A 10011-nucleotide genomic window follows, 5' to 3' on the forward strand; every position below is an offset into this window, starting at 1 on the left:
AGGAGCAGGGAGGAGGGGGTGGGAAGCCGGTTGCTGAAAGACATGTTGCCGAATGTCGTACGAAAGCTAGCGAAACACCTGCCTGGCGACTTAATACGCCGATCGCAGGGATCGACGAAAGTCGCCAGTTGTGTCCAGTGTGGCGCTTGCCATTTTTGCCGATCGTCGCGATCGGCGCATAAAATCGACGTTATTTGACATGTCAGATATTGGCGAATTTAATCGCCGTGATCGGCGAATAAACATGATAAAATCGCCAGGGGTGTCTCCTGCCTAAGGGGGTCTTCTAAACTATTGGGTGGCAATGCAATATCACGAGTGATGAATTATCCGTCAGTCAAGGCGATTGATCGTTAACCTACATTTATTAGAATTCAGTTTACAGATTAGATCAGAGAAGTTTGCTCCTTTCATTCAATGAGTAACAGGGGCGCGATTTGACGCGATTTGAGGTCTCAAGCTAAGTATTCTTCATTCTTTCGCTCTGCGTTTCCAACTCGTCTCGTCTACTTACTGAACGCCTGTAATAAGCTAGGATTGAATTCAAACAAGAGCGAAATTGCTCTTCACGAGATTCAAATTCATACTGATTCAGATTTGCAGAGAATTGCTGCTTGTTTTGTTTGTTGTTTTTTTAGCAGAGTTACATTATCACAGCCGTGAAGGAGCATTGTGTGCCATAACTGATGAGGAAGGAACGACAGACATTTTTTCTTGGTGCACGCAATATTCAGTATCGAAGGTGTTACATCATCATGGGCTAGAAAACTTGAATTGTTGCCAACCTCATCAGTTCCTGAGTTCACCTATCCGTGAGGAAAATCGTGTAAAAAACGAAAGGTGATAAATGAGTAGATAGAAATATGAGGGGAAACCCCTCGGCAACGGGGAAACCCCCTTGGTGTGGTGGGAACCTATCCGCGGCTTTGAGGTGAAAGTGAAACATAGGAAACCTCATTAAACATTTATTTCGAAAACGAAACCTCAGGTAAATATATATTTTATCTTTTAACCAGCTGCTAATTATATAAAATATTAAAAGTTTAATGCTTTGTGTCCCTCTAAAAAGCCTTTTATAGGGAAATCCGTTTTTTCTTTTCCCTGGTAAAGACGATTGACTTTAATTTTTGTTTGGTCAATCCATAACAAGTTCATTGTCGAAAAGAAACAAATTAATTTGTATCCGAAGAATGGAAATTGGTTCCGTAAACAAACATACGACACCAGAAAGGGAGCGATTAAATTTGTTCGTGAAAACCCACTTTCATAATATTCCTGACGTGTCTAACCTTCGCGGTCGTCATTCTTGTCACGCGACGTGAAACACGACAATGTAAATCACACCATTTTGAAAATGGAGAAACATGCACTGCCTAAAAAACTTGCTGCGCGAAGCTTTTTGCATGTCATGGCAAAACCTTGAAAGATCCTATGATTTTGACTCTATAATTGGATCGAATTACTTCCCTCCCTCGCGGCAGTTTCCGCCCGAGAGTGAAAGTCTAGTGTCCATCGATCAATCCTTATCTGCCCAAAAGGACAAATCCAATTAGTACGAATATTGGTGGAGAAATATTTCTTATGGCTGAGGAGGTCTCGACCAATTCTCGTTGGTCTAGGTAAATTTTTTTTTATGTTATTTCGCTATATGTTATGTCTTATTCTTTAATGAACCTATCGCAAACTTTTATTTTGATCATTTGGGAAGAAAGCGCGACAGATACGTAGGTAAAGTGCGCCTCACCAGGTATTCGTCTCAGTCTGTTTTGATTTGTATCACTCTGTAACGCGCTGAAACGAGTGACCTTTGACATTTTTGATGTTTCAACAAACATCACCTTGAAGGTTTTCACGAGGTATGCGATCATAAGCTTACCGGCGAAGCGGAACAAGGAAATAAAGCGCGGCGGTGATGTGCAATCGACTCCTTTACGGGACCTGGTTAATTCCAAGATAAACCATCTGCCTATTTCTCAACTGAACAACCACGGCTCTTGGTTATCGGTTCCTTCAGGTCTGAAGACATCATTGCATACCGTAAGTTAAGTAGACGCACTTCGTTCAGTCCTAGAAGACAGCCGAAAAAGATTCTCTGTGATTCCATTTTTAAGCAGTCATTGACAAAATCTTATGTTTCATGTTTCGTTTTGTTTCCTCTTCCTTCTCGGGGATAGCCACCTCGCAAGCGTATAATCACGAACAGTAATGATTACGTTTTTGACTTAACCGAGTCTTCACTGAGTTTTCTGATCGTGCAATTGTTTTTCGACTCCTAGGAATAGAAGAGACAGCTGATATCTCTGAACATACCTAAATCGTAACCGAAATTCAGAGATGGGTAAGTGCTGGAAAATTATATTTATTACAGACTTCGCTTCTGAGAGGTCGCTATATCGATGAATTTCCGGGTGGCGAATAGTCCTCTCCTTCACGGCACGATCACTAGTTAATCTTTAGCTAAGTGATTTCATTAGAGATATTGAATCTTAAAACTTAGTCAAATGGGAATCTGACATTTTAATTGTAGTCCACCTTCCTATCAGATTAATGTTTTTGTTTCCTCTTTTATTTGCTTGCGTGTTTGATTTTTTCGCCTGAGCGCGCATTACTAGTGAAGTCCAAGATTTAAATTTCTGAATTCAAATTTTTTTAAGAATTGTGTACGAATCTTTTTAAGTTTTTTGCCAAACACGTCCTTGATGTTGAACTTGCCAGTGAAACAACCTTTTATAAAGTTTTTCCTCGTAACTTTCACATAGTTATTCAACAACATCGACTTGCAATTACTAGTATTGCATAACTTGCAAAATATTATATGGAAAATTCAGGCTCCGAAATTCCAAGTTGCAGCGGCAAAAATGATGTAATTGTTGTACACCAGGTCACTTGACCGTGAAATGAAATGAACATACAAGTAATCATGCAGTTTTCTTCAGTTATTACCTTATCACATTTGCAATGATTGCGTGACACAGTCCCAATCTTGTATTATTAGACCATAACAATCTGTGAGAGATTTCGCGACTTTTAGGTCTTTGGAGGGGAAGGGGTGTGGAAAAATTGATTTTGGGATCACGTTATTTTTTTAGGGGGGAACGGAGGGGGGATCAGTTGTCGCCAGCAGAGTATAGAGGGGGACAGTTAAAAAATTGACTGCCAATTAGCTGTCAATAACGGGGGATATCATTAATTTTACACAGCCAAAATCCTTCCACCCCTCCCCCCCCAGTCAATGATTAACAACCGGTCTCTAACTGTTGATAATACACATTCGGGCTGTTCAGGCACGTGATATCCATATTTGGCCTCTTTTCCCTTTCGCGAGGCTTGTTCTTGTGTATATGACTCGGCGTCAAGCAGAGGGAAAAACCCCGACTCTGAAACTCCAATTTGCAGTGGCAAGTTGGATGTACTTGTCGTGTATCAGGTCATTTGAACATGAAGTCAAAATGAATATACAAGTAATCATGCAGTTTTCTACAGTTATCATTCTATTATATTTGCAATAATAGCGTTTCACGGTGACTGTAACAATCTGTTTATAAAACTTCCTCTGACTGCTTCTATATTTAGCCTCTTTTCGCTTTCGTGGGCCTTGGTCATGCGTAAATGACTTCGCATCTTAGCAGCACAAATGTAGAAAGTTAACTCATTCCCTCTGTTGAATAAACTATCCTCCAGCCGAGGTCGACAATCAGTGTCCCAAGCTGATGTTTATCCACTAGATGCACAATTTTTCATCGCATGAAGTCCCTTTATTATTTCATTGAACACTCTTCGCCGGAATAATATCACTCAGAAATTGTTAATATCTCTGACTTTTGATGTCGCTACAGATTGTTTCATCGACGCGATCGATGCAAAACATCAGTTAACCGAGTCCGTCATCCATACACTGCGACTGCCTGAGAAAATTGGAGACAAGTGGAAGGACTTAGCAAGAAAACTGGGCTACATTGAATCCGTCGTTAATGCAATTCAAACTGAGGAAAATAACATTCCAAAGGAATGTTGCATCACTGTGCTTGTACGATGGATGGAACGAGAAGCAGAGGGTGCCACTGTCGAAAGGCTTGCACAAGTTTTAACGGAAATAGAACTGAAGAATCTCTCCCGATTAATAAAAGGTAGGAGACCGTGAAAAGGCATAAGACAATTTATTATATAGGTGGCTACGCCCGTAGGCAAGATGAAGTGAACCTATGTACTGATTGGCTACCCAAGCAGGCAAGATGAAGTGAACCTATGTGCTGATTGGCTACCCAAGCAAGCAAGATGAAGTGAACCTATGTGCTGATTGGCTACCCAAGCAGGCAAGATGAGCACCCCCTTGACTACTTGATCGGGATTGCACCGTTTTGATCCCGCGCCAGAAGGTTTTTAAAAATTTGCGTGGAGCCGACTTACAAACTCTCTAATTTTTGGACAATGTCGTTAATAGAGATGCCAAAAGTGGCAGAAGACAGTCAAAACAAAGATTTATGCGATTTAAGTCAATTTAAGCTCAGTTAAAATCTCATGGAAAAATTTCCTCAATGCATGTAATACTTTTTCGTAGCTCACGCATTGGGTGTCGAAGTGGATGTAGTTGGATCAGACGATCGAGGCCAAGTAAGTCCTTAAAATTATAGAAATAAGTCCTTAAAATTATAGAAATAAGTCCTTAAAATTATAGAAATAAGTCCTTAAAATTATAGAAATAAGTCCTTAAAATTATAGAAAAAAGTCCTTAAAATTATAGAAATAAGTCCTTAAAATTAAATAAAATTGGATAAAAAGTGTAAGCTTCCTGAATATTTGACCGAATCTATACCACAATACCATCGGTAGGCTTAAACCGAAACAATGCAACCTGGCATACAGACGTGCGCAAAACCTGCCTTTAAGGAGAGTTTGAAGGTATTTGTTGAAAATAAAGGGTTCGGAGCCGCTAAATTTCAAGTTCTCCTCTCGACACCCACCCGGTTTATCCGCACATTTGTACGCGAGGCTAAATTGAATGTTGAAATTGAAAGTTGGCAAAAAGTAGCTTATTCAAACTAGCTAAACCTGTGTATCGTTCTTTATTTCAGGTTGACAAATTGCAGAAGAAAATAATTGAAATACAAGCAAACGCGAAGCAATTGGAGGAGGAGGTGGCGAAATAATTCTTAATTGACTGTTAAGCTTTTGGAGAGTGAGCGAATTAACTGAAAATCCATTTCTGTTTGTATTTTTCTTAAGGGTTCCAAAGTGAAGGCAAAAATGAAAGAATTAGAAGAAAAACTTGCAGTGATGACACAGGAAAAGCAAACCTTTGAAGAACGAGTGAGTTTTTAATGAAATCACGTATCTTATGCGATCGCCGTTTATCTCCGGGACTTCTAGATTATATCTATTCACTGAATGGCTTAAGCGAGAGTCAAAATAAAGGAGGAAAAAGGTAAACAGTGCAGACAACATCCAGGCTTACGATGAAATTGAATATCAACTGAAAAATTTGCTATTAATACCGGATGATTTTGTTCTTCTCATAAACTTCATTGAACAACGTAGCCTCTGAAGTAGCCAGGCGGGATGGTCTAAGGGCACCCGAGGGATGCGAGAAGAATGGGGATTAATCAAAAAGCTGCTCCGCAACTTGCCGTGATGTGCTCGCCAGTTGGGCTAATTTGCCTGTATAATTCTTACAAAAAGCAAGTGAATGAATCTCTTTACTCAAAGCTAATTGTTTGCTTTTATGACACAGTGCCAGAAATTGCAAGAGGTAAACTCAGAACTGGTAAAGGAACTGCGATATTTCAAACAGCAGACCCAAGCCGGGAGTTCTAAACAGGTAGGAAAGTGATTTAGAGGCTACTAGGGTCACTAAGTGTTTATAGAATTAACTCTGAGGGTAACATAATATCATTTACTTCGGCATGGACGCCAGCAGGATTTTTCAGTTGGCGGTCGGTCCTACATTATGTCTTTTTGGCATTTGAAGGCATGTCAGGCTGTCTTGGGAACCAGTCCTCAGTTATAGCCGGGAAGGGAGGAGGGGAGGGGGGAGTTGAGGATTGTCGGGGAGCACGTGGTTTTTAGGGGGAATGGAGGGGGGACCACTTATCACCAACAGAGATTAAAGGGGGGTATAGAAAATCAACTGCTAGAAAGGAAGGGTAATAAGAATATCACAGAGCCTAAAGGGTGGATCAGGAAAATTTTATCATGAGACACCCCCACCCCCCTCCTGCGATAGATAAAAGCCGCCCCCTTCGTAGTAAAAACTTTCACTTCCTTTTAACAAAAGTAGTGGTGGACCTTACTTCTTTTCTATTTTAAGATTTATCCCTTGGATTGATTTCTGTGCATTCCTTCATTAAAAATGGGCGTTTAATATCACAGCAGAGATCAGACTAATAAAGAACGAGAGATCGCTGTTCAGTTGAGGCTTCTCAGTGAACGACTCTACGAGGGCGTGATATCTCCGCTGCAAGTTTCGGTAATGATATTGTGCACCACCATTCCCTCACTGAAAATGGGCGTCTAACATCGCTTTCTGTTTTCTTCGTAGGATGTCAAAACTGGTTTGGATTCACCACGAGAGGAGGAATCAGAAAACACCAGAGATGAGACTAATACAGAACAAGGGATCGTTGTTCAGCTAAGGCTTCTCAATGAACAACTCATCGAGGGCGTGATATCTCCGCTGCAAGTTTCAGAAGTAAAAGAGGACAAACTTAAGACTTCCGTCATGGTAGACCTACTGATCAGACTGAGTATGACGCTGCAAGAATTATACAGCACCACCCTGTCCATGGTTACCAAGTCCTGCAAATGCAGCGAGAATGTGAAACGCGAATTTTATGACTTCGCGTATCATGGTCTTCGAGCTGAGCACAACGATTTGATGCACCGAGTGGAGGAGTTAACATCAGTCGAAAAAGAAATGACAGGCGAGGAGCAAAGCGAACTTTCTAAACTGAGAGAGCTCCAGAGTAACCGACAAAGGCTGGTTGATAGATTGGAGAATCTGTGGAGAGGTCTGTTCTCACCGGTAGGGATACACGATTTGTTTAAAATATGAAAATCATGTTTCTCAAATAGCTCACATCACTCATGTTAGAAAGAAAGAAATCCTGAGATCTCCAAACAGGGGTCGAATCTACACAACTTTCTATTTCTTCTTCAGTGCTCTGAACTATCGCCGCACGATGGACATCTCTCTAAATTTTCAACGGACCAAAAAGATCGTAGGAATGGCATCAACAGTTTTGCATGTTTTCTCTTTATGACTCAGTAACGTCCTTTCCTTGTTTATAGCAAATAAACCAGCAAAAAAACAAACAAAGAAACGATCACCAAAGAAACAAAGGAATAAGCTGATAGGATAGGTGAACGAAAGAGCGTAGAAATTAGGGAATGTACAGCTACCAGGCATACATAGACTTGGGTAAGTTCGTGACCGAAAATTCGAACACTGACATTGTGATCACAAATAAGTTGTGCACTCACGATGAAATCAGAAACTAAAACTCTGGCGCATAAAATGATTCAAATTTGTGAAAAGAAATTATTTGTGTGTCTTCTTTAAACTTCAGTATGAGAGTAACATGCTCTGAACCCTATGGAGCAAGTGGATGTTCTGCTGACTCTGAAAAGGTGAGATAGGTTTAGCAGCGAATCACTTTACCTCTCATGATTACTCGTACCTTACTCCGAAGAACCTTTCCTCCGTCTTTTTCATTTCTGTCGTCCCCGAGCAGTTTGCCACGTCAACAATGACCATTTTTATTCGCAGACAAGCCAAAGGACACTGGGTTTTTTTTAAAAATTTTTTTATAAATTGGTTTGTTTGTCGGTTTATTTTCATATTTACCTTGAAATGCCACTCAAAGTTTAATTACAGATCTACTGAGAACAAAAAAGTGGCAAAATGGTTTGGAAACTTAAAAAAACCACGAGGCAGAACTACTACCTGAGCTTCCTTACTAAAATACGTTTTGTTACAAGAATTAATTTATCAGTGATCACGTGAGAGATCATGGAAAAACGACGGCAAACACTGAATAAAACTTCAGGGGCGTAGCCAGGCTTTTTCAAAAGGAGTGTCGTCACTGTGTCAAGCAGTTCTCACCAGTTTTCCTTTTACTTAAAAAGGACTTACAAAGGAGGCTACACCATTGAACTTATGATAGCAAGAAAGGAAGAAGCGAAGGATGTTAGAATTAAGTTATCATGTATCTCCTCAACTTTCCCTTTTCCCTTTAACACCCACGAGTGACCAAGACATAATTTCTCCTTACAATGTCAATGCAATATCAAGCAGGTAAGTGACGAGAATGAAGAAATTATCAATTAAAGGATTTTCAGTTGATCCAATACCAAATTCTCCCAAACAACATCGTAGTAATTGTATGACAGACGCCAAGGAGAATTACCAATGAGATCCTGGGGATGAAAGGGTTAAAAGGGTTAAAAGTTACAACACATACTGAATTGTGAACCCAATTCTTTGAATATCTGGGTTAGCGTATGAAGCTTACGTGTAGCCGTACCTCCCCCTCCCCCCCCCAAAGGTAAAGCCTTATTGGGGAAAGGTAAGGCCACACGTAGGCTATAGCGTATGAAGAATGTCTAACTAGAAAAGGGAGAAGACCATTCAAATTTTAAGTAATGTTAGACTTTTTCCTCTGATACTTAGAACTTGCAACGATACCATTCATATCCACGTGAACAGAACACAAGCACAACGGCAGCTACAACAAGCGACGACGAAACACATGAAGGGTGTATCCCAAATCCAGTGAGTAAGGCCCTAACACATTACCAGGACCACTGAGCTGTGACTTATGGGCATGCGCTAACTTCCCAGTCCTCTATTGATTTCTGCCAAAATTTTAATTCTCATGAAAAGTGATCCTTTTTTTTTCCTTGCAGTTCAAGGGGACAAAGTTGAAGAACCCTTTCAAAAGAATAGGAAGTCAACATAACTCATGTCGCCTGGTGTCCTACTCTGTTAAAGACCCTCAGGGGTTCCGTTTAAATTGAACGAGTAGTTAACAAAAATTTAACCAGCTAGTCGTCGCTTACAAAGTCTTATTGTAGCAGTTCCTAGATCTTAGAGGAGAGCTAAAATGGCGTAGATATACGTAGTTATCGTATTTTAGCCAGAGAAGGTTTAAACATGATGAAGATTCTCGCAACAAACACATCCCGTCGAGAAATGAGGACTTAGAAGCACACGGGATAACCTGGACACGACTTCCGTTGCCTGAGCTATCGAGCGCGCCAGGAAAACTGGGTCGAACCCTTCAAGTCGAGGCTTATCGCAAAAGACTATTTTGTGACAAATTCCCATCTCTCAAAAAGAGAAACTTCTAGCACGACATTATCACCAGCCAAATCAAACGCGGGTAACTTCTCCAGAGCCCCGTTTTCACTTTTAACAGGTAGTGACGCTTCCACTCTTTATGCGCTTACTTTTGTCAAAGTTATCTTTCCCATTCTACAATACATTACAATATTCTTTATTTAACGAAGGTGACGTAATTAACCCAGTGAGTTATCTAACTTACGGCCTTCACAGCAGTACAAAGACGTAATGACTGATCAGCAAAACGACTTACTACGAGAGAAACTAAAACTAGAAATTGTATGGTTTAACACTGATACCTTGATTCTCTTCAGCTTCTGGCTGACGCGCGGAACATATCTTTAGTCAAAAGCATCAATGCATGGTATGAAAGGAGGCTAATTCCATATTTGAAGAATCTATCAATTAAAATTTTTGACATTTTGAAATTTCAATTAGTTTTTCATAGATAGCATGTGAACTTTACAAGATTTGTAGATCATCGAATTGTCTGAACTGAAAATTTAGGCTTTTATAACAGTTGTAGATAAATACATATTTGTTAAAGTTAAAAGGTATCCTTTTTTCGGGATCCATTGAATTCACGCGTAAGAATAATATACTTGTAATATACTTATAGGACTTTCAAATGTGAAAACATTGTAAATTGTATATAATATCCATTATTTTAACAA

At 40.0% G+C, this 10011-nt stretch overlaps 1 protein-coding gene across 4 annotated transcripts; it reads left to right on the forward strand.

Annotated features, from left to right (window-relative positions):
- Nucleotides 1-386: 386 nt before the first annotated feature.
- On the forward strand, nt 387-10011 carry LOC131786655 (uncharacterized). Of its 4 annotated transcripts, none has more exons than XM_066163204.1 (12): nt 387-1619; nt 2277-2338; nt 3837-4127; nt 4559-4611; nt 5073-5135; nt 5224-5307; nt 5729-5815; nt 6536-7018; nt 7285-7414; nt 7563-7623; nt 8666-8767; nt 8902-10011. In XM_066163204.1, exons 2-9 carry the CDS (start codon nt 2335-2337, stop codon nt 7345-7347), a joined length of 1128 nt encoding a protein of 375 aa, XP_066019301.1. In that variant the 5' UTR covers nt 387-1619; nt 2277-2334; the 3' UTR covers nt 7348-7414; nt 7563-7623; nt 8666-8767; nt 8902-10011. The 4 variants fall into 4 exon arrangements, with proteins under 4 accessions (XP_066019301.1, XP_066019299.1, XP_066019300.1 ...); XM_066163202.1 differs by lacking the exon at nt 387-1619 and adding an exon at nt 1685-2037; XM_066163203.1 differs by lacking the exon at nt 387-1619 and adding an exon at nt 1846-2014.

This window comes from Pocillopora verrucosa, chromosome 3 (assembly GCF_036669915.1).
Source record: "Pocillopora verrucosa isolate sample1 chromosome 3, ASM3666991v2, whole genome shotgun sequence".
Lineage (NCBI taxonomy): Eukaryota > Metazoa > Cnidaria > Anthozoa > Scleractinia > Pocilloporidae > Pocillopora > Pocillopora verrucosa.